Genomic DNA, 26,211 nt, shown 5'->3' on the forward strand with positions numbered 1-26,211 from the left:
AAAAACCTGCAACTTGGGACAGATGCCATTTAGAAATAAAACTTCCTGGTTTTAAAATGAATGAAAAAGGAATAGTCCCTACACAGAAAATAAATTTCAGAAACCTGACTTCCACTGCCATAGTACACAATTTAAAGACAGTTTGCAATCAACAGGAAGATACATCAGCAAGCAATAAGACACAACAGTAAGCAATAAGAAACATCAGTGAGCAATAAGACACCAGAGTAAGCAATAAGACACACCAGGAAGTACATTTCTGAACAATTACCGCATGTCTTAATGCAGAGGAGGAAAAAGAGGAGAAACTTCACTAACTAATATAGTAATCCTGTAAAAAAAAAAATGAATTTTTCTCAGCTCAAGAGCAATGTTTGTCACATCCAGGCGACAGTTTAAGAATCAATGACATACATCAGTGAGATTAAACTAATCATAAATGTCTTATGAGAACTCCTCCCAACACACACACATACACAGAGAGAGAGAGAGAGAGAGACAGAGAGACAGAGACAGAGAGAGAAACAGGAGGCAATGTGCCAGAATAGAAAGAGGTTTCCTCTTGGGAGTCAGAAGGACCTGGATGCAAATCCCAGCTCTAACTCTTACTGTATCATCTGGGAAAGGTCAATTTATCTTTCTGAGTCTTAGTTTTCTCATCTGCGAAATGTTTCTCAGAGGAATAGGGGAGAGATGTTGTTAAGTTCTCAGTAAACCCTAAAGCACTATAAAAAAAAATCCAGGGGCAGCTAGGTGGCGCAGTGGATAAAGCACTGGCTTGGATTTAGGAGGACCTGAGTTCAAATTCAGCCTCAGACACTTGACACTTAACTAGCTGTGTGACCCTGGGCAAGTCACTTAACCCTCATTGCCCTGCAAACACACACACACACACACACACACACACACACACATCCAACCTTCTCTTCTAAAGATCAGTGATCACTGAAATGTGGGTGTTCCCATCTTTGCTGTAGGTCACAGTTCCTCTCTGATTAGGTAGGGTTTACCTTTCATAATTGCTGCAGCCCTCCCCTCCCCAGTCATCTTTATCTGGCTTTCTTGGAAATGAACCTTTCTGAACTCGGCTAATTTGTCTGAACAGTTCCTGTTTGTTTGAACCTATCAGAGCCACCATTGGTATACATTTCTGAGAACCCAGGGTCCATTCTGCAATAAGGCATCAGGGGGTGGTTTAGTTATTTTTATTGTTAGGATGGGTTTTGTGTACACTAATAGCACATAGTACAGTCAAGGCACTTATTTAATAAATAAATACCTTTAATGGTCGACATGCTAATTAGAGTTCTTTCTAATGCAATGAAGCAAAATTGAATTAAACATTTCTGTCCCTAGTTTATAATCTACTTTGGCCAAGACCTTGAAAATGAACATTCTATAACTACATATTTTATTAGATACTATTTGGCGGGGGGGGGGGGGGGGGGGCCGCCAGGGCAATGAGGGTTAAGTGACTTACAGCTAGTGTCAGGCATCTGAGGCTGGACTTGAACTCAAGTCCTCCTGAATCCAGGGCCAGTGCTTTATCCACTGCACCACCTAGCTGCCCCCTAGATACTATTTTAATACAAAGGGAAGGGCTTGCTTTTCGCCAGTTTGTCAAAAAGAAAGAATAAGAGGAAGTGGCTTTTTAAATGGAAGTGGGAAAGACAAGGAAAATTCTTATCACAAGGATTTTGGCATATCAAAGGACATGATTGAATCCCATTTTTCTGGTGTCTTCAGTAGTAAGGTAGTACTTTAAGACTTTTCAAATATATAAATAGCAGCCCACAGAAAGAACTGATGTTACAGTCCCTTCCAGATCTAACTCTTGAAGGCAATCTATGGAAGTATTAAGGAGAATGAAAGAGCAGGTGTTTTCATTACTGATATTTCTCTTCTCCACTCTCACTTCCCTTCTTTAGTCTGCATGTCATCAACAACTGAACATCAAGAACCTCTATAATCTGAATTCAATTTCCATTTCCAATCAATCTTTTTTCATACCACGCTAATCTTCTGCTCCTGCCAGACTGATCTACTCACTGACCTTAATGTGTATTCATGTATACAACCTACAACACTGTTCCCTTCTCTTTCCCTCTCCACTTAACTAAATCCTACCTATCCTCCAAAGTTGGAGCTTAAGTCTCACCTCACCTCCTTTATGAAGTATTTCCATACTACTCCAGTCCAAAATGATTTCATTCCCCTTAATTCCTTATCTTCTCTGATACTCATTTAGAGCTTACCATAAACTATGGAGTGCCTCATATAATTAGTTATCTTTTATTTGGTTTATGTTTTGTTTCTCTAAATAGATTGTAAACTTTTTGAGGTAATGAAGTATATCATATGCTTCTTTTTATCTCTCTCCCAGTGCCATTAGCTAGTCCATGTGTACCCAGAAGGCATTCAGCAAATATTTGCTGATGGATTAAATAAGTGAGTCATTGTGATGGGAGCATCCAAAAGTGAGACTCCTTCCCATTAGATTCCCAGAGTACTCTGTTCTACTTCTTCTGCCCAATGAGTCTAGAAACCAACCTCATGAGGATCTTTGGAAATCATCACTATCAAAGATAACTATGCATAAATATCAGAAAGCCGTAACTCTGAAGCACTGATGCAGAGGACCATGAGAAGGCTAAAAACAGTAGTTCTCAAAGAAGAGAACTCTAACGAAGCCAACGGCCTTCCTGACAATATTTTCCATTGTAGGAGAGGCAGATGAGGGAGTGTTATATATTTTAATAAGCAGCTCAACACAGTGGGAGGTTTCCTTGTCTAATTACAAAAGTTGTTAGAAACCACAGGGAAGAAAGGATTTATGTCCTAGATGACATTGTCTCTGTGCTGTAATTAAAAGTTATTTTTAATACTTTTGTGTAGTTGGATACTTAGACTATTGGAAATATATGTTGAAATTTACAATTTGCAAAAAGGCAAAGAACATTATGAGAAGGCCAGCAAACAGGGCTGCATAAAGTAAAAGACAAATGTTTTGACATTTTGGGAGAGGGAACTGAAAAATACAGAGATGGGGTAAGTGCTTGACCAAAATCTATGCAGAATTCATGACATTTTTAAAAAGTGGCTGTGAAAAACATACTTTTGAAAAGGCAACAAAAATATGTAACTAAAGGAAACTATCCTCACTCAGGACTTCGTTACCATCCACCTGACTTATATGCATAGTACTCATAACTACTCAACGCACTGAATTCTGACGTTAGAAGGATAGATTTGGATCTGACTTGTTGCTTCTCTCCCACGCTCTCAGCCTAGTATGATGACCACAAAAGTAAACGTGAACCCTAAGAACATTGCAATGAGCTGGAAGGGACAATTACAATAAGAAAATTGTAATTGTATCTGTGTAAAGTGTCTTTTCTTTAAAAAACAACAACACAAAATCCCTCAGTACCTTTTTGTCTAAAATTAACTCTCCATTTACCTCAAAATCCTACAATTCAAGAAAGGGAAAAAGAAAATATATTTAGTTGATTGTTTGTTTGTGGTGCTGGTGTCAGGGATGGGGCCATGCCATTCCGGAAGGAGGTGTCTAGTGGTAACACCCAGACCTCTATCCTAAGCCCTGTTCTATTCAACATTTTTATGAGTGACTTGAATTTAGACACAGATGGCAGAGAGTTGGGCAGTATATCAGAATCAGGATTCAAAAATAATTTGACAGTCTAGAACAATGGGTCAAATATAGCAAGATGAAATTTAATCAAGGTGAATGCAATGCCCTGTATTTGAAGGTTTTTTAAAATATCCGCTGAAATATAGAATGGAAACTTACTTAGACAGCAGTTTACATTAAAAAAGAAACTAAGAAGATTTAAATGGGTAATAACCTCATTGAGTCAAAAGTATACTACATCTTTCACCAAAAAAAGCTTATTTGATTTTAGACTACATAGAAGTTCATTCAATTTTAGGCTGTTAATAGAAGCAGATTGTCCAGAACAAAGGGAAGTTACAGTCTCACTGTATTCTGTAATGGTTAGAACATATCTAGAATATTAAGCTCAATTGTAGACAACACATTAAGAAAGGAACATGGAAACTTGGAATATGTAAAGAGGATAATGACCAGGAAGGCAAGGGATATAATCAGAAAAGATGGGGACCTTTAACCTAAACAGGTGGCCTAAGAGAGGTGATATCAACTGTCTTTAAATAACTGATGGGTCATTAAGTAGAAGAAAAATTACATTTATTCTGTGTTTTAAGAGGAAGTAGATCTAGAACTAATGGGCATAGTTACAGATAGATTTTAATTCAAAATAAAGGAAGAATTTTCTAAAGATTTGAAGTTTCCAAAAATGAAATAGGGTATTTAAGCAGAGGTTGATCAATAGTAATTCAATAATTCTCTATGATCAGGTTTAGATGATTAAGAGGTTCATAATCTATTTAGTATTATTCTTTCTTTTCTATTCTATTTCTTGCTGGCTTTATTTCCTATATTTTGATTGTACTTTAACCTAGCATTTAGGGAGTCAGGCAGATAGAATTTAAAGTCAGTTTTTCTACGTGTCAGGAACTTTAAAAAGCTATCTGATGGGCATAAAAGGAGTGGGAGAAAGCTCTAGCTAATATGAAATTTTTGGACAATTTGTGTGCTAATTTATTTCTGCTTTTGTCCTCCTCAATTAGAACTGACATTCAAGAACTCATTACAGAGCAAACATAATAGAATGAAAACATAGACTAGAAGGAACAAAGCAGATGAAGATGAAAACAAACAAACAAAAAAAGCTTCTGCTATTTGTAACATCAAAATAAGTTTGAACTTTAGCTTCCCAATATTTAAGAACCTTATGGTATAGTCCAAAGTGCTATTTCCTCATCCCAGCCTCTTCACATGCTACATTTCTCCTTTTCTCATACTGTTAAAAAGAACATTTGGCCACACTTACCTGCTACACTAATTTTCTCAAATGCTGCTATGCTGCTGGGAACAGCAGTTGTGGTGGTATTTGTTGAATTTGCTCCGGTGCCATTGATTACAAGATTGTCCACCTTCGATTCCAACTTGCCAATACGTTGCAAAATATTGTCCAATAAGACAGCAAGAGTTTTCTTCAGATCTAAACATATAAAATAAAAATAAGGGCTATTTGAAATTAGTTGACTCCTAACAGGGTTTTCTCTCTCTTTGAAAAGGGTGAAGTAGCCTTCAACCCAACCATTTCCAAAGTGATAATCAGAAAATACCAGCCTGAGATGTTTCCAAAGCTAGCTGAATATTAGGGACATATATGATGGAAGCTTTTAGCCAAAGCCTATTAGGAAAAAAAATCTAATACCTATGAATTATAAGGAAGTTGCTTATGGAATTCCATGGTTTATTTCAAGACAAAAGGACAAGGAAACAATATAGTTTTCTATCAGTTAGAATGCTATTAGCTCCTACACACCTATAATACAATGGCAACTCAAGTTCATGACAATGCTAGATAGTAATGTGCATTAAAAATTCAAGATAGGGGGCAGCTAGGTGGCTCAGTGGATAGAGCACCAGCCCTGGAGTCAGGAGTACCTGGGTTCAAATCCGGCCTTAGACACTTAACACTTACTAGCTGTGTGACCCTGGGCAAGTCACTTAACCCCAATTGCCTCACTTAAAAAAAAAAAAAAAGAAAGAAAGGGGGCAGCTAGGTGGCGCAGTGGATAGAGCACCAGCCCTGGAGTCAGGAGAACCTGAGTTCAAATCTGGCCTCAGACACTAGGCAACTTACTAGCTGTGTGACCCTGGGGAAGTTACTTAACCCCAATTGGCTCACCCCCCAAAAAAATTCAAGAAAGATTAAATTATGCTTACTTAGAAATGTTCCCATTTTCTTAAGGGGAGTTGACCATAATTAAACTAAATATTAACATGAAATGGCAGACTAGGAACGTAATAAAGTTAGCACACTTCTTCAAGCACCTAACTTTGAATTTGGCTGATTTACTGAACAAATGTAGTCTGTTAATCACCCCAGATCACATAATCATTATAGTTAATACAAAAGACCTCCCCCCAAAACTTTTCCAGATACAGGGTGTGTGTATGTATGCATGTATGCATGTATGTGTATGTATATATATTTATATGTGTGTGTATATATATGTCATATATATATATATATATTTATATATATATATGAGACATCTCAACAGAAAGACAAATATGCATAGATCAGTAAGCATTTATTAAGCACCTACTATATATCCCAGTTGAGTGCGAAAGATATAAAGAAAGGTAAACACATGAATATTTTAACAGGTGCAGGTCACAAGTCAGTCACCCATGCCTGCCCATCCTAGGAGCCTTTTATCTCTATTCACCTACAAACCCACCCCAAAGAATATTTTGTTCAGGCCTTGACTGTTTTCCCTTGATATCACAAGGACTGTCCAGTGGCACTTCTTCACTCTTCCCACACAACCAGATTATCTCCTTTTATTATATGTTTCTTTAAACACATCCTTTACTCCAGTTTTTCACAGTTCATTATTTATGTTTCAGCCTGTTGACACCCACCAAGTGCCTCTCCAATGCCCTGTTAGTAACACTCAATTTAAATTCTCTGAAGACTACAGTATCCCATGACTCACAATCATATGAGAACACTGGTATTAAAAAGACAGATCTTAATTTCAGGGAGGAACAAGGTGTAGTGAATACATAGCCCAGGGTGACTGAGAATTTTGAATTTAGATAGATGAAAAATTATCACCCTTCATTTTATTCCAAGAATACAGAGGCCAGCTTGCCTTGGAACAAGTGCATTGCTGGTCGAGCTGATATACCAAGGCACAGCTAGGATATAAATATATAGCTCTCTAGTTCACAATAGGCACACTAGCAGCTGTTGGAGCTGAAGTCAAGGCTGCCTGACTGTCCCACATGGAGAATTCATCAGAACAAAAAAACAGAAATGTAATTAGGGTAGAAGCTTAAATTAATAGTATTTTTAGGGATAGCTTTGCCGAAACAGTGAGGACAAATGGCCCTAACCAGCAGCAACATACAAGGCTGTGTTACCCAATTTAATGGTCTATCATAGTCTGCAGACAAAATAACATTAGGCTGTGATTACAACCTTGTAGGTAATAATGTGACTATCTCTAATGCTGATTTGGCTTTACTGCCTAGAACATAGTAGGCAATTTATAAATACTTATTGATTGGACCTGAACATCTGGAGAATAAGAACAATTGCGATTGAATATAAAGAATGGTAAAGAAATTTGAGGATGTATGTTCACAAAAAATGAAGAAAAAGTTCAGAAACTAATGAATTAGAGAGGTAAAAGACCATGGGGGTTAAGTGACTTGCCCAGGGTCACACAGCTAGTAAGTGTCAAGTGTCTGAAGCCAGATTTGAACTCAGGTCCTCCTGAATCCAGGGCTGGTGGTTTATCCACTACGCCCACCTAGCTGCCCCCATTCTATAGCTTTTTTGAACATACCCTAATCCTTGAAATTCTCCCATTTGAAAAACAAGCTTAGTCTGATATTTTTTGAGACAACAGCTCCCTGATAATGCAGTTTCTTATAGAAGAAGGCATCTGTGATCTAATACCTATTTGTCTTTCTGATGTGACCAGGATGGTATGAACCTGTCCTAGAATTAGGAAGACACCTGTCTTCCAGCTTTCAAAGGGCCTGAGTGAGCATTTGGATTTCTGGGGGGTAGCCAGCCAAACAATTTGCATCTGGGAAAATGTGCAAGAGAGAGTCAATAGCATTCAGCATAAACATCTAACCACCTCAGGACTATGAATTCTCAATTTTAAGCTCTTTGAGAGCAAGGACTTTTAGAGCTCCCTCTGCATCTGATATGGTACCCTAAATATCACGGGGGTTCAGCAAATTTTTTGTTGTTTCTTTTGCTGATTATTATTGTACTTTCTTTTTGATATCTTGGAGGTTCAAGCCCTAATAGTCTTCCTTATTGCTTGTTGGAGCTAACCTAAGCAGCTGGAGGGTGCAATGGATACAGTGTTAGACTTAGAGTTGGGAAGATCTGAGTCTGAAGGCTACCTCAGACACTTACTTACTAGCTATGTGAGCCTAGACAAGTCACTTAACTTCTCTCAATCTCAGTTTCTCCACCTGTAAAATGAGAATAATAATAATAGCACCTACCCTTACTGGGTTGATGTAAAGATCAAATAGATATAAAATGACTTGCAAACTTTAAAAATGATGTAAATGGGGGCAGCTAGGTGGCGCAGTGGATAGAGCACTGGCCCTGGAGTCAGGAGTACCTGAGTTCAAATCTGGTCTCAGACACTTAACATTTACTAGCTGTGTGACCCTGGGCAAGTCACTTAACCCCAATTGCCTCACTAAAAAAAAATAAATAAATAAAAAATAAAATTTTAAAAAATGATGTAAATGTTAGCGATGATGATCGACTTGACAGTTCTTTTTCTTTTCTTTTTTTTTTCCCCCTGGGTAATGAGTGTTAAGTGACTTGCCCAGGGTCACACAGCTAGTAAGTGTCAAGTGTCTAAGGTCATATTTGAACTCAGGTCTTCCTTAATCCAGGACCAGTGCTTTATCCACCTAGCTGCCCCCAACAGTACTTTTTCAACCCACAAAGGCTACTATGACAACAATAGAATATATTGGTGGAGGGGTGATATATGAGTTAGAAAAGCATTATCTTGGGGCAGCTAGGTGGCACAGTGGATAGAGCACCGGCCCTGGATTCAGGAGGACCTTAATTCAAATCCGGCCTCAGACACTTATCACTTACTAGCTGTGTGATCCTGGGAAAGTCACTTAATCACTTAACCCCAACTGCCCTGCAAAAAAAAAAAAAAAAAGAAAGAAAGAAAAACAAAAGAAAAGCATTATCTTAATTGGTTTTGTGCTATGCTCAGTAGAGTATATTTAATAAGTCTGTTTGTATTAAGATGGAAGTCTGTTCTTATACTCTTCAAGAGCCATTAGTGAGACAGGCACAGATGAGACTTGCACAAGATCTGAATCTCTAAGCATTAGGTTAATCTTCTAACCTTTACTATGGTCTTATTTTCTACAGCTGGATTCCCTAACTATTTTGTGCTTTCTACAGAGGTTTGATGCATGGCTAAAATAGGGTTGTGGAAATGGAGCAAAGGGAGGGAATTATGTACCACGAGCAAAGTTTTGGAGCAAAACAGGCAAGGGGGCATTGCGGCTGGCTGTACTCCCCTCCCCCTGGGAGTGCTAGCAAAAGAAAGAGAGAGCGGCATGGCAGAAAGGGGGATAGGGCAGTTCCAACCAGTTTGGAGGAGACTCATTAAGATGTCCTAATTTATTGGTTCAGTCATTCAACAAATATTTACTAAGTGCCTATTGTGGGAGTCTTTCTCTGCTTCCCTTCTCTCTGTCAGCATTGAATCATGAGATATGCTTGAGCTATGTTGGAAAGCATAGATCTTGATGGCAGAGAACTAAGTATGGCCTGGGCTTGAACTATAAAGGTGGTTTGATTCCATAGTGATTTAGCAGCAAAGCACCCTTTGGAATGGCAGGCCAAGCAGCATTTAAACTACAACTGCCTCACAGAAGAATATTTTTTCACTTCAAATTCATGAACTTTACTCTTTGTTGTCTTGGAGAATCCTGGCAAATGAGGAGTGCTAGTGAGAATAGAAATAACATGGCTGAAAACTTTAACCTTGCCCACACTCTCACAGAGACTAAAGCAAATGTTAAATTGTATCATTCATTTTTGGAACCACTTTTCTCTAGCTTAACTAGAAAGATAAAACACAGTTAATAACAACTATAAAAAGAAATAGCATATTCCATCCAGAGTACTCAGAGATAATTTGTGAATAACCTGAAGGATGGTACAAAACAATATTGAAGACAGTCCAACAACGTCTTCATATTCTTCACTTTAACTACTATTATAAGTTGTCCTAATTTCCTCATCTTGGTACATATTCTTCCACAGGAAAGATATTTACATAACAGGAGCTAAACTAACACCTGCCCAAAGGATGCTGGGCAGTGACTACCAGAAGATTCTACCATAATCCATAAGATTGACAAAACTGCCAAAAAGGAAAATGACAGATGTTAGGAGATGAAGGAAAACTTGCACATTAATGCACTGATGATGGAGCTATGAACTGGCTTTGTCATTCTAGGAAGTAATTTGAAACTATGTCCCAAAGGTCACTAAACTGTGCATACTCTTTGGTCCAGCAAAATTACTACTAAGCCTATACCCAAAGTGATAAAAGAAATGAGGAAAAGGACCCATATGTACAAATATATTTATAGGACATCTTTTTGGAATGACAAAGAATTGGAGAATCATCATCAATTGAATAATGGCTAAACAAATTATGGTATATAATTGTAACTACTGTACTATAAGAAATATCAAAAGATTGGTTTCAGAGAAACCTGGGAAACACTTATATGAACTGAAAATTAGTAAAGTGAACATAAGGGAATAAAGTATACAGCAGCAATAACAGTGTAAAGATAAACAATGATAAAAGACTTTAGAACTGTGATTAATACAATGACCAACCACTATCCCAGAGGACTAATGATGGAGCATCCTACCCACCTTCTGAGAGAGAGGTATTGGACCAAGGATGCAGAATGATACATAGATTTTTGTATGTGACCAATGTAGGAATCCTTATTCTACTACACCTATTTGTTATAGTTTTTTCCCTCTTTTTTTTTCCCATGCAAAAAAAAATCAGTCAAAATTTTCAAAAGTAAAATACAATAAACACCAAATAATAAAGAAGTGTTAGAACATAACTAAGGTTAAAGAATTTCTCAAAATCCTTCATTCATTCATTCATTCACTCACCAGTTTTCAAGTATCTATTGTGTGAAGAGTACAATGTAAGCTACAAAATCATTAAAGCATGGACCTGGCCCCTCATGGTATTTACAACCTAGTGGGGAAATCAGGCATATACACAAAGAGGCAGTTAAATAATGACTGGCAGAGTAGAACAAAATGAGAAGCTAAAAGAGCTTCAGTTAAGTGATGTAACCTCAAACATCACACAATCAGCAGCCAAGATCTGAATAAAACCCAGGACTCTTGGTTCACAGCTGGAACCTCTGTCTCATTGTTTTATGGATGTGACCAAGGATTCTTAAAGGCTCTGCCAAGAGACCACAAACTCTGGCAAAGCTGGACAGATTTTAAGTATGGTTGCAATTATAAATGATGTATGCATTGTTCAGGACCAGCCTAAGTTCAAGAGGGCTAATGTCAAGAAGGTTAGTCATCAAGTTATAAGGACTTATTTTATGGGTGGTGGTTGTTGGTTTGGGGTTTTGTTTTGGTTTTTGGTCACAACAACTTATAAAAATTAACTACTAAGTCATAGGGAGCTTTGGATCACAATGTAATTTATCAATAAATATTAGCAAGCATTTACTGAGTCTTTACATGTAAGATATTATGCTAAACAAAAGTGACAGGAAAGAGAAAAGCAAAACATTTCCTGTTTCCAAGGAGCTTACACTTCAATAGCGGTGACAATTACAGAGACTACATATAAGAAGTAGGTACAAGTTAACCTTAGAGGGGAAAACACTAGAAGCTAGGGGCAGAAGGAGAGACAAGGAAGGGAAGGCCTCCCACAGAAGGTGGTTCTTGAGAGTATATCTGAAGGAAGCCAAGAATTCTGAGAGGCAGAAGTGACCATTTGAAAGGAACATAGATGAGTTAGCTAATATGGCTGGGCCATAGACATATTATTCAATAATGTCAAATGCTTCCATTCTAAGAACTTTGTCCAGGTCATTATTAAGTTCCAGTCTTCCATCAGGAGAAGTTCAATATTTGTGATATTCCTTTAGGATTGATCCTTTGAAGGATTACAGATGTCTAAGGGTATAAAGTGCCAGGTTGAAGAAAGAAAGATCATTTCTAACTGGAAGAGTGGGGTAGCAATCAGTGAAATCTTCAAAGAGGAGGTAGCATTTGATATGGACCTTGAAAGAGGGATGGGATTTCAAAAAGCAGAGACAAAAGAGAGGAAAGAGGAAGACATTCTAGACACAAGAAAGAAAGTGAACAAAAACACAAAAATTGAAAAGTGTTGGGCAGGTAGAAGGGACAATGTCCAGTCTAGTGTGGATGGAATATTACCCACATAAAGAAGAACAATAAGGTTATTTAGCCCCAATTCCTAAGTTCTCTATTACTTCTTTATGTATTTACTAGAAGCAGACCTATATCCCAAACCACTTGATTTCTTAGGTACTGAAGAGGCACCATCAATGTTTATGTAAGTTCTGTTTGGGCTACTGATTATATAAAATACTTTACTGACCTTGGTGAGTTTGTGTGTAGAGATCTTGAAGGCATTCTCTGTTATTTTTACCTTATCTGCTCAGCTGAGTGTAATAGGTGTAGGTGGCCAAAGGTCAGAGATATGGATTTGAGAAAGACAGTACCTCACTTCTAACTAGGCATTTCCAAGGAATATGGCACAAACACCACCACGATTAAGAAAAAACAACTCCTTTAGGGAAAAAAGAAAAACCACATCCAAGAATAAAATATTTATTTTTAAAAAAGCAATAGCTAGAGGCAGCTAGGTGGCACAGTGGATAGAGGATGGCCCTGGAGTCAGGAGAACCTGATTTCAAAACCGGCCTCAGACATATAACACTTACTAGCTGTGTGACCCTGGGCAAGTCACTTAACCCCAATTGCCTCACCAAAAAAAAAAAAAAAAAAAAAAAAAAAGCAATAGCTAAACAAACCATGGGGGCAATTGCAACAAAAAATGCTACTATGTTTAGCTCTGCCACTTATTATACCCATGTGACTTTAGGCAAGTTTTCTCATTTGTAGAATAAGGGCGGGTTGGACTAGATGACAGCTGAGGTCCCTTCAAGCTCTAAGTCTATGATCATTTACGTGTAGAGTTTAGAAGGGCTTTCATCACTTATTAGTCTTTTGGTTTTTGTTACTTTCAGTTTTATTGACAGGTTTTGATTTTACATTACATACATTTATGTAATACTCCCCCTCATGAAAGGTACAACAGTTAACCAAAACTAATATAGTAACCTTATGTGATAGTGCATCCAACATTTCACTTTGATAGCATCCCCCAATCTCTGCTTCTTTTAAATGAAGAGAAGTCTGTTTTCTCTCCCTCCCACCTCAATTTCATTGATTTTTTTTAATCCCTTGTAACAAATATGTAGAGTTAGGCAAAACAAATTAGTCTTCTCTGCCTTAGCTATACTTAGAAATCTCATTATCAATAACTTCATTGTCTAACAAGAAAGATAACTCAGCAATACATAACTATGCAGTTCAAGTGGGGTGACTTGCCTTCTTGAAGATGTTGATGCATTATATCTTTGAAATGCTGAAGTCATTCTTTGGAACTTTTGGAAGGTTCAAATCTCATCTCTAATAGTTTCTTAGCAGACCTGCCACTCACTCCTTCTAGCTACAACTGGAACACTCACTTATTTTGGAGCCATATCAACTTTATCTTACTTCTGACCAGGTACAAATATCAATGGCAGAGAAGTATTGGAAGAGCACAAAATGTTGCCACCTCCAATACACTGATTATGTCTACTGCCTTTCCCCTCTCAGGAGTGCTGCCTGGTCCTATTCTAGGACTGCAAGCAAAGCTGTGTTCTGGTGATTATAGTCCTAGACTAAGGAACAAAACATGCTTATTAGCTGCCCATTAAATACCAGGCACTTTGCTGAGTACTGGAGATGTGAAAACAAAATAGCCCCTGCCCTCCAAAAGCTTTGTCTACCAAGAGACTCTGTATACTGAAGCCAAGGGTCAAAGAGTGCACAGTGGAGGGGCAGCTAGGTGGCACAGTGGATAGAGCACTGGCCCTGTAGTCAGGAGGACCTGAGTTCAAATCTGGCCTCAGACACTTAACACTTACTAGCTGTGTGACCCTGGGCAAGTCACTTAATTCCAATTGCCTCACCAAAAAAAAAAAAAAAAAAAAAAAAGAGTGCACAGCAGATGAGCTGTTCAAGATCAAACATGCTTCCTTCATACCATCTCTGGCATCTGACCCCTCCTACCCACTCACATGCTACTATCTTCATTCAAGCCCTCATTGCCTAGATTACTGAAGTTTCCTAATTGGTCTCCTTGCCTTAAGTCTGTTTGCACTACAATCCAACCTACTCCCAGCTGCAAAAGTAATTTTCCTTAAGTGCAAACCCGATTATATGTGTGACTTTCCTACTCAACCAACTCCAATGGTTCCCTATTGCCTCTACAATCAAATATAAACTCCTCTGTTTAGCCTCTCATACCTTTCACAACCTGGCCCCAACAAATGTGTCCAGCCTTAACAAACACTACTTCTCTCTTCAGTCTAGCTAAATTGGCTTTTTCTTTGTTCCTTACATATGATACTGTATCTCTCATTTCTGAACTTTTGTACTGGCCTTTTTCCATATCTAGGAAGCAACCCCTTTATACCTCTCCCTCTCTTTCTCTAAGGTACCGTCTTATGCATGAAGCCTTTCCTAATCACCCAGTAAACTCTGTGTGTGTGGGTGTGTATGTATGTATACACACCCACACACACATAGATATACATATATTTCTATTTATACTAAGCATATACACACATACATATATAATACATATTTTATATTTATACTAAGTATGTGCTAACAATTATGTGGCACAAGACCTGGAGTCAGAAAGATGAGTTCAAATCTGGGCTCAGATTTGAATTTAATTCGTGTGTGATCCTGAACAAGTCTTTTAACTTCTGTCTGCCTCATTTCCTCGTGTGTAAAATGAACTTACAGGGTTGCTGTGAGGATGAAATGAGATATTTGTAAAGCAATTTACAAACCTTACCATGCTATATAAATGCTAGATATTATTACGCTATAAGTTGTATATGCATATTACTTTTCCCCTCTGTTAGAATATAGACATAATAAATAGAAACTGTTTTATTCTTTGTGTTTGTTCTCCCCGGTTGCATAGTGTAGGTTCTGAATAAATATTTGTTGGTTTATTCCTTGATTCCACCATCATGCCAAAAGCATCATGCATGAACACTGTTCTACTCAAAGGGTCCAGGCACTGATGGATTCAATCTACATAGCGCTAATTAAAACCCCAAATGTGATGATATCCCTCACTAGACTTGGGCCATCAGAGTTAATCGGGGACTGCTTGCTGCTATATTAATAGTGACCTAAAAATCATCTATCATAGAAGATTTTCCCATCATAATAGTCTTGATGTGGGAGGAATGATTTCTCATGATCAAAGTGTGGTATAAATTCTGCCTAAGTACACCTTATAATGTGAGCTGGCCCATGAAAGAAAGGGGAAGAGGGATACCAACAGTCTGCACACATAATGACAGCTGGAAGATGACAGGTGATATTATCTAGGGTAACAACTTTTGGCTGCTGGGGTATTTCTGATGCTGATGTTCCAAAGTCTCATCTCTTTTTTTTGCATTTGCCTCCCAAATTGCTGACCTTGAATTGTCTCAGTCATGGTTTGATCTAGTGGTGACAGTGATATTAGAAGAGAGATAATGATATAATTAGAAAGAATATGAAGTAATATTCCCAAACTCTTCAACACACACACACACACACACACACATTCATTTTCTTTCTTTCTCTCTCACATTCTTCTTTTTTTTTTTTTTTTTTTAGTGAGGCAATTGGAGTTAAGGTGACTTGCCCAGGGTCACACAGCTAGTTAAGTGTTAAGTGTCTGAGGCCGGATTTGAACTCAGGTACTCCTGAATCCAGGGCCGGTGCTCTATCCACTGCGCCATCTAGCTGCCCCTCTCATATTCTTCTGAGGGTAGGGTTTATAAGAGGACCAAAACATCCCCCCTCCTCCTTGCCCATCCTCAGCTCTTTAAGTTTCTGGGCTTGTGCTATGTAAAATTTTATGAATATCATGTTTGGCTGTGGTTTCAACAGTGGGGCAAATTATGTTTCCAATACAGTAGCTGGGGAGGGGGACCCCAAAAAGCCTCATTGTACTTACAAGGTCTTTTCTTATGAGTTGGTGATTTTCAGTTAACCACTTTATCATCTTAAAATGACAGAGATCTCTGTGAGACACCCTATGGCCACATCAAACAGCTTTGAAAGTTTTCTTCAGTTAGTTTTATTCTCTACCCAATAATGGAATGTATCCTTCCCTTGCAGGAGAGGAGATTCTGCCTCTTCAATGGTGGTGTTTTTAATGTTACTCCCAGGGAAGTACTAACATCTTAGTTCCTCCAAAAAAAATAAAATAAAGTTCTTCAAGATGTCTGTAGGAGTAGGGGCTGGAAAATATACTAGACAGTTTTATTACACTAATTAAAAATAAAAACAAAACTAATTTTAAAAGTTAAACAGGAGGCTATATAAAATGCCTGTATGAATTCCAAACATGTTGGCGGAAGCAAAGGCGAAAGAAGCCATCAGCTGCTCTTCATGGAAAATCTTTCTAAACACTGTTTGGACTCTCTCTAGAGGAAGTTATAATCACTGATTAGTCAACAAAAGCCCAAACCCCCTAGGAAAAAGGCTATATTCAAATGGATCTGTGAGTGTCACCGCAGCCCTCTTCCCACCATCTCTCTCTTCCACCTCTTTTTTCTTCATTTGAATGTAAACTCCTTGCAGGCAGGGACTTGCTTGCTTGTGGGTACTCATATTCCCAGACACTAGCACTGTGCTTGACCCATAGTGATTTACTCAGTACTTACATAGTAAGTACTTTCTCTATCATCTGTTGACTGTGAGTGGTGGTGATGGGGAGGCAGGAACAGAAATATGGACAAGGAGACCAAGGTAAGTCAGGAAGACGATCACAGGCTTTTTGGTTCCAAGAAGTACATAGTCAATCAATGAACAAACATTTATCAAGTGCATACTACTGCTAGGCACTGAGAATAGAAAACAACAACAAGCAAAATCACACAGTGTCTGCTTTAAAGGGGCTGATATTCTATCAGAAGAGATGGTATGTACATATATAAGTATATGTAGAATGAATACAAACTAAATTCAAAGCAGTTAAATCTAAATGAGAGAGAACTAGAGGTTTGGGTAGGGAAGGGATCTTGGAAGAGTTTCATGGAAGAAGGTAATACTTCAGCTGAGCCTCAAATGAAGTGAGAGATTCTATGAGGTAGATGTAAGGAGAAAATATATTCTAAGACTACAAACCAGGGTAAGAAGAATCATGGTGCCTTTGACAGAAATAGGAAAATTCAGTATGTTCTATAGACTGACTAGTTATTTAGTCATGTGGAACTGGAACTCAAGAGCAAGACCTGAGCTGAAAAGATAGAACTCGGAGTTCATCTGCATAGAGCTGATAATTAAACCCATGGGAAGTAATGAAGGGAGTGTCAAGGAGATGAGGAAGGGGGAGAGAGACACACAGAGACAGAGAGACAGAGTGACAGAGACAGAGTGATAGAGAGAGGGGGTGTGTCCAGAACAGAACCTTGAGGAATACCCACAAATGAAAGAAATAAAATGGATGGTGGGCTAGCAAAGAATGAAAAGAATCAATCTGTCAGGTAGGAAGAAAACCAGAAAAAGAGTAGTGTCATGAAAACCTAGAAAGGAGAAAATTTCCAACAAGAGATGGTGGTCAACATTATTAAATGCTGGAAAAGATCAAAGATGAGAACTAAAAAAAAAAAAAGGATGTCACAATTTAGTAATCCTTGCTAACTTTGGAGAAAGCTGTTTCAGTTGAGTGGTCAGAATCCAGACTGCAAAGTGAGAGGAGGGGAAGTAAAGGCAATGAGAAATCCCCCACAAAGAATTTGGTTGAGAAAGGGAGGAGAGGAGAGGAGAGATAAGAGGATGATAATACCTTGACCAGATGGTAAGATCTTTTGCTTTTAAAGGATGGGGGACATGAGTGATTTAGAAGGCAATAAGGAAAGGACCAATAGATGGGGAAACACTCAAGATTGGGAGTGGGTGGGTAATGACGGAAGGAGCAATCTCCTCGAGGGGATCAGATAAAGTACCTATGTTCAAGTATTGATCTTGGCCAGAAGGACATCATTAACAGGGCCTGGAAGAAAGGAGGAGAGTATGGGGGATGAAGTCAGGGAGTTTTAAGATGAAGAGAAAGTGAGAAGAGGGACCTCTTGTCTAGCTCAACTGGCCCCAATTTCCTCAGTAAAGAAGAGGAGAGTTACTCAGCTGAGAGGGTGAGAGAGGGAAAAGTGGTGGGGAGTCTGGGAGGTAGAAGGCTTAAGAAAAGAAAAGAAGGTTTAGAACAGACTCTCAAGGAGTTGGAATAGAAAATCAATTAGAGGAGCAGCTAGGTGCATAAAGTAGATAAAGCACCAGCCCTGGATTCAGGAGGACCTGAGTTCAAATCCAGCCTCAGACACTTGACACTAACTAGCTGTGTGACCCTGGGCAAGTCATTGCCCCTTGCAAAAAAAAAAAAAAAAAAAGAAAATCAATTAGGGAAGAGAAAGGGATTGCTTTGTTTTTGAGTGAGGGCCCAGCTGAAGTTTAATCACATGAACTGATAATGTACTCAATCAATTCAGTTTCAGGGCTTTTTCAGGCTCTGGACAGAACCTAAGTATAAATAGAGGGGGCAAATGTTAGCAGCAATCTAGGGTTGGAGTCTGGCAAGGGATGAGCAGAAAGGGAAGCCAAGGATTGGGACTGAATAGCAGACAAAAGACCAGGCCTACAGTCTGAGAGCAAGAAATATACAGAAGTTTAAAGGTCAAGGCAGAAGAGTGAATCAAAACCCAGACAAACAGTGTAGAATCAAAGAACATGAAGAAGATGAGGTTTACCACAGCAATGTCCATGAGTGATCGAGGTTCCCAAGTGTGACTAGTCATGCTATATAAATTCATTATCTTTGCCCCAAACCCTCTCCTCTTACATACATGGATACTTAAACATTTAATTTGGAGGATACTACCATCCTCCCATCATTCTAGACTCTTTCCTCTCCCTTATGCCCCAAAGTCTTCCATTGCCAAGTCCTCTTGATTCTAACACTACAAAATCTCTCATATTCATCTTTTTTTCTTCACTCATATTGCCAACACTCAAGTAGTGGTCCTCCTCATCACCTCTGACCTCAACTATATAACAATCTCCCTAAAACTACTCTTTCTTCTCTCTAACCCAACTGTCACATTTCTGCTAAGATAATCTTCCTAAAGTACAAGTTCAACTGTCTTCTTCCCTGCTTATAAACTATCAGTGATTCCTTACTCAACTAGGAAAAAATACTAACTCTTCCTGGCATTTAAGGCCCAGTACATCATATGAAGGGGCAGGAAGGTGGAGCAGTGGAAAGAATGCTTGGGCCAGGGCCATGAAAACCTGAGCTTACATCTGACCTCAGACACTTTACTGGCTGTGTGACCCTGAACAAGTCACTTAACCCTGTTTACATAAATTTCCCCATCTGTAAAATGAGCCACAAATAGCAAACCACTCCAGTACCTTTATCAAGAAAACCCCAAAAAGGGTCATGAAGAGTGGGACATGAATGAAAAACAATTCAAAAACAAGAAACAGTATGAGTTCACTCTACCTTCCTAGTTTTATTTTTTGCTACTCTCCTTTATCCTCAACATTTCTCCAGAGAGTACTCTCTGTTCACTCTACATTTCAGCCAAACTGGATTAGTAGTTGTTTCTAGAATATGCCCTTTCCTGCCCCAGCACACCCCCACTCTGGTAGTCTTCCAGGGCCTTCCACTATTGTTCCAGGGAGATGAAAGTTTTTTGATTTTCTTGGTCTTCCAGAAAGCCTAAATGATTCACTTTATAAAATGCTACCTACTACCAAATGTAAGCTTGAGCAAGTCACTTAATATTTCTAAGCCTGTTTCTTTCCCTGCAAAATGAGCAGATAAGACTAAGGAATGTCCTTGCAGCTCTAAATCCTATGAGCCTTCATACACCACAACTAATTCAGCCATTCTTCATTTGAAGGGCATTTCTTTAGTTTCCTTTTTTTTTTTTTTTTTTGCCACCATAACACGTACAGACACAAACTACTATCAATAGTTTTCTATAGGGGAAAAAAAAAAAAGGTTAGCTAGGTGGTGCAGTGGATAAAGCACCAGCCCTGAATTCAGGAGTACCTGAGTTCAAATCCAGCCTCAGACACTTGACACTTACTAGCTGTGTGATCCTGGGCAAGTCACGTAACTGCCCTGCAAAAAAGAAAAAAGTTTTCTATGTAAGGAATCTTTCCCCTCTTTCTTTGACTTCTTTTGGCCATAAGCCTACAGTTACAAGTGGGTCAAAGGGCAAAATTCCCAATTGCTTTCCAGAATGGTTGAATGTAATGGAGTACTACTATTTTGCTATAAAAACTGAGGAAATAGATGTTTTCAGAGGGACATGGAAAGAATTATATGAACCAATGGTAAGTGAAGTGAGCAGAAACAGGAGGATCAACATTATAAAAATGAACAATTTTGAGGACTTTTACAAACTACTGGAGAATGAAATGAGCAGAATCAGGAAAACAATTTTTGCGTAAACAATTTTGAAAGTTGTCAGAACTCTGATCGATACAATGACCCATTCATGACTCCAGAAAACTGACAATGAAACATGTTATCCGTTAGAAAGAGGTTAAAGATTTACAATATAGAATGAGACACACACATACACATACACATACACACACACACATATACATGGGGTGGGAGGGGGCAGAAATAGAAATAGATTCATCGTGGGAATTTGTTTTGCTTCACTGAATGTCTATTAAAAGAAATTTACTTTTCTTTTAATGAATGGAGTAGGGTGGAGAAGAAAGAAAATAGATTTCTATTGATTAAAAAAATAGAGAAGTTGGAGAATTGCTACAGATGCAAAATGCTGCATGCATTTTCAGATATTGTCACTGCATTATTAGTTTTACTTAGTTTTAATAAGAGACCTCTTAAGAAGTGGGGGCAATCTGTAAATGACTGTAAGCTAAAAACAAAGTCCACTAATAAAAATAAAAATCCTATAAGCTTCCTTTAAGGCTCAGGCTCTGATTCCACCTTCTCTGTGAAACCTTCCTTACTTACCTGCAATTGACCCCCCCACCCCATGTTGTTTATGTTTTCTCCTTCTTTGAATTATATTTGCTTCTTTTTTTATATATGGATGTATTTCCCCTGCTACTGTTGGAAAATATAAGCTAGAAGTACAGTAACTATTTTGTTTTTCATCTTTTTACCTCCTGTGACTAGCAAAGAACCAACACAATGCTTCCCACAGAGTAGGAGCATAATAAATACTGAATAATAGTAGGCCGGAGTAGGTGAGTACTGTCAGGGAGAAGGCAACAGGCAGGAATATCCCATAGGATAATAGCTCAAGAATTAAAAAGGACCCTAAAGGCCAACTAGTTCAGATCCTTCATTGTGCAGATGAGGAAACCTGAGGCCCAGGGCTAGTTTAGTGCCATGACCAAGGTAGCAAAGTGATGGAGCCAGGATTCAAACTCATTTTCTATGACTCTTAAGTTTCCTGTCTTCCTAGAAGGTATGTGGTTAAGAAGGAGGGCAGCAGGGCAGCTAGGTGGTGCAGTGGATAAAGTACGGGCCCTGGATTTAGGAGGACCTGAGTTCAAGTCCAGCCTCAGACACTTGACACTTACTAGCTGTGTGACCCTGGGCAAGTCACTTAACCCTCACTGCCCCGCAATAAATAAATAAATGAATGAATGAATAAAAATAAATTTAAAAATAAAAGGAGGGCAGCTCCTGTGACCTTAACACCTTTGTCTTCCTCTCTCATTGTCATTACTGCTCATCAGAGAAAAACAGAATGTTTCTGATAAAGAAAAAAGTAAGAGATGACTAGGATTTTCTGGTTAAGGAGAAGAAATTATTCCCACATCGGAAAGGAGAACAATATTCACCGACTGGAGTGAACAACACTTAAGCTCAAGCAATTCCTGCAATGTCGTTAGGAACAATGGCCTTCTCCCACTTCTAGCTTTAAAGATCATGGATAAAACAGAGCCTCGGAGCTTCCATATGGGAAAAATAGTATAGAGGCCTCAAACCATGACCTAGTACTTGATTCTCCTCTCTTGAATTTCATGCCCCTTGTCTGGACCTCTTCTCTGGTTTGGCTATTTTCCAGTTGTTCTGTGTTTGTTTATAGAAATGTTTTCCCAAATAGATTATGAATCTCTTTGAGAAACAAAGGCTGGTTGCAGTAGTAAGAATGCCAGATTTGGGATGAAAGGCCCCAAATGCAAATTCTACCTCTGAAACTAACTATCTGTGTTACCTTCTTGAGCCAGTCACATCTTTAGCTCCTGGTTTCCTTATCTGTAAAATGGAAACATTTGACTAGATTACCTCCCAACTCTCTTTCAAGTAGCAGTACCATGAATCTGTTTGACCTTTGTATCCCCTGTGCCTACATCAGTACCTTGAACATAGTAGGAATTTACTAGATGTCTGGTACATTGAACTGTAACAAACATACTCCTCCTACTTGTACTAGAGAAAATAGATGGAAAACATTACTATCTTCTCATTTCCCATTTGGATAGAGAATACAAACCAAAGGGGACCACAAAACAGGACAAAAAGTTTCTTTCCAATTTCCTAAGACATGCTGGAGAGCTCATTAATTTCTACTTGTATCAAGATTTTGAGAGACCTCAAGAGCCTCTGACTGGATATACTCAAGGATGTTGTCGTATGCAAGCCCTAGTACAAGTAATGAAGCTGTCGTTACTCCCCTTGGGCCTGGACAATAGGGATCTACCCCCAGCAGTCAAAATTGATTAAATGATTCCTCTATAGTACCTTCTAGCTTTGGAATTTTACAGCTCAGTATTGAACTATTAAATCAACCTAGCATGATACTTGCAAGAACTTGGCATGTCTACCAAATGTTTGCTTAATGTATACTTATAAGATCTTTAATCCAATATGAGAAGGGGTGAGAGGAATTCTGTGATATTTTATCTGTCTTCTTTCCAACCACAAACAATGACAGCAGCCAGGTAGCCTTTCCTTCCTTCAGAACAGATACTTAAAAAGTTTACTGCAGATGTGGCAGAGCAGTAAGATAGACATTGAAGGACCTTCTATTTTAATCCCAGGTCTGCCCATGTGGCTAAACCCCTCAACCTCCTGTTTCCTCATCTCAAAAAAACACACACAAAACAAAACCCCACAGGAGTAGACTGCCAATGCTTTTGCCTCTGACAGTAATGGATTCAGGGGAAATGCAGGTCACCAGGACAATAAACAGGTTCCAAGTACTGTGCCCGGAACTCAAACCCTCTTCATGTAGAGTATTATTATGCATCTCTGTAAGTACTCAGCTTGCAACTAGAGGAAAAGAAAGAGGGGGGAAAAAAACTAGGCTAGTAAATTTTAAATAATTAAAATGTGGACCTGTTGCAGTATTGATATAAGACTGTAATGTCTGATAACTTCAGCTTCCTAGGCTCCCATTCTCTTTTGGTCAGTGACATTCACCCAATGATCTCAAATACTTCAGAACAGCTGAACTGTCTCATCAGCACATACACAACTACAAAACTGAACAACTTGGACTGATGTGCCAAATTGCTGTAAGGGAAAGAAATTATAGCAGAATAGTCAAGAATTTCTGGTGAATCTTTTTTTTTTTAAAGTAAACATTTTTATTTAAAGTTTTGAGTTCCAAATTCTATCCCTACTTCCCTCCCCCACTCTCCTTGAGGCAGTAAGTAATCAGATATAGGTTATATATGTGCAATTATGTAAAACATTTCTGATGAATCTTTTAAAAGAGAGGAAAAAAGGGAGGCACCCAACTCAGAAAGAAAACTGAAATAAATATTGTTACTTAGCATTATCCCTATAAAGCGTTAAATCTGAGGCATGATTGTTTATTCCCTTTAATGTCAGAGAACATCCTATTTTATGAACAAGTATTCATGAAAAGCAAGCAAGAAAGAAATGAACTAATTAGAGTAGGTAGAGTTTGACATATCGAATATTCATGAGACAAAGCAGGACCCCTCTCACAAAGCTTTTCTAGTAATAGGAATAAGGACTAGATTTATGATTTAATTGACCCAGGAACTGCTGGATGAAGAAACACCCTTGAACAATGCAAGTTGGCATCTCTTTAATTTATAGGCTTACAAAGTTGTTTAGAGCACTGAGAGGTTAAGTGATTTATCCAGGGTCACCCAGCCAATATGTGTCAGAGGTTGAAGCTAGGTCTTCTGGCTGTGAGGCTAGCATCTTTACCCACCATATCTCACTGCTTCTAGCTTTCACAGTAAAGGGAAAGACAAATTTCTCTCCTCTTCCTCCTTATATTATTTCCTTTTTCTCCAAAGGGAAAAAAATGCATTTAAAATGTGTAGATTAAGACACTGAAAGTAGGATGCAACCTCAAAATGTTTGGGAATTATTTGATAGCTGAATGGGACCATTGTTTTAGTTTCATGTGGCTTAAACAGGCAATTCGAGAAATGTCTTGAAGCTCTCAGTTAATTGAAAATTAGATAGTAAATTCTTCCCTTTCTAAGCTATTCTCTGAAAATGGGTCAGCTGGATTTCAGAAAATTCTTCCAAAATGATATTTCATGTCTATACTGAATAGGATCACAAGACAAAGAGCTAGATGGGATGTTATGGGAAGATGGAGTTTTATTTAAGGCATATTAATAACAAATGTCTTACTGACCAACCATGCTCTGAAGTGAGAGATCAAAAGCAGACAAGCTGATGAGATAGCTGGTCTTCAAAAAGTACTGACATCCTCTCCTAAAAGTAGTTTCTCTTGTTGGAAAATGCATAAAATAGGGAAGCAAATGTCATTTAAATTATTTTGTAAGAGCGGGCAGCTAAGTGGTGCAGTAGATAAAGCACAGGCCCTGGATTCAGGAGGACCTGAGTTCAAATCCAGCCTCAGACACTTGACACTTACCAGCTGTGTGACCCTGGGAAAGTCACTTAACCCTCATTGCCCCACAAAACAAAACAAAACAACAACAATAAATTATTTTGTAAGAAATCCTTAAGGAAGAAAAAAATTATAGAAGGATCATTTTATTCCTTACCATCCCTACCAATCCCTACAATTAGCACAGTTATGGGCATGAAAATTTACAAACAACATAAATACCTGTTCTCTTGACCAGAGCATTGTCCTTCTACATATATGATCAACTCTAGAGCATCAACCCTGAGAAGAACAAGAGTGTAAATAATTCAACATGGGAGGTTTCTGACAGTCTCTTTAAAAAATGGGTGTTCGGTAACATGACTAATGTAGAAATATGTTTAATGTGATTGTACATATATAACCTATATCAGATTGCTTTCTGTCTTGGGGAGGGAAGGGAGAAAAATTTGGAACTAGAAATCTTATAAAAACAAATGTCAAAAACTATCTTTACATGTAACTGGAAAATAACAAAATACTTTTATGATTAAAAAAAAAAGGATACTCAAGAAATACATAGGTAACAGGGAAATAACTATTAGCCAAAGAATTCATCATGCTCTAGAGTTTGTAATGTATCCATGACTGTCAAATATGAAAAAAAGCAAAATACTATCTATCATCTTATTATTTGATTTAGCCTAGAACATTAGCATGTCATTTATTTTATTTTTATTTTTTATTTTTTTGTGGGGCAATGGGGATTAAGTGACTTGCCCAGGGTCACATAGCTAGTAAGTGTTAAGTGTCTGAGGCTGGATTTGAACTCAGGTCCTCCTGACTCCAGGGCCTGTGCTTTATCCACTGCGCCACCTAGCTGCCCCGCATGTCATTTATTTTTGGCATCAGGATACATTATGCTCACTTTCCCCCAATATAATTAAAATTAGGCTTAGTTTGTATGGGCTGGGGAACTGAGGAAGAAAGTGGTCCAGAAATGTATTATGTGGGAAAAGAAAAAATATTAGGCTTAAAAATGTGCCAAGCAACTTCTACACACACATACTCAAGAGTTGCCTACAAATGTCTGCAATGAACCAGTGAGTGAATCTTTGAGAATACGTTGGTGGCTGGAGTCTTGTTTTCAGAAGGGGTCAGCTCTAGTGATGCAGGGAACATCTGGTGATGGCATCATTACCAAGTAGCTGATTTAATGAATGCTACTAAAGATGGAAATGTTGAGACACACACTGAATTAATTATTCAATTAATAGAGCACTGTGGGTTTGTGATTATAATTTTTA

The 26,211-nt window shown here is 38.3% G+C and overlaps 1 protein-coding gene across 2 annotated transcripts in view; it reads right to left on the reverse strand.

Moving 5' to 3' along the window:
* MGAT5 (alpha-1,6-mannosylglycoprotein 6-beta-N-acetylglucosaminyltransferase) overlaps nucleotides 1–26,211 on the reverse strand; it is a 399,298-nt gene that overhangs the window by 213,690 nt on the left and 159,397 nt on the right. For both annotated transcript variants that reach the window (XM_043993188.1, XM_043993187.1), the window contains one exon: nucleotides 4,935–5,105. In XM_043993188.1, the coding sequence (XP_043849123.1) occupies nucleotides 4,935–5,105 (171 nt within the window). The remainder of the gene's footprint in view (nucleotides 1–4,934; nucleotides 5,106–26,211) is intronic.

The sequence above is a fragment of the Dromiciops gliroides genome, chromosome 3, assembly GCF_019393635.1.
Source record: "Dromiciops gliroides isolate mDroGli1 chromosome 3, mDroGli1.pri, whole genome shotgun sequence".
NCBI lineage: Eukaryota > Metazoa > Chordata > Mammalia > Microbiotheria > Microbiotheriidae > Dromiciops > Dromiciops gliroides.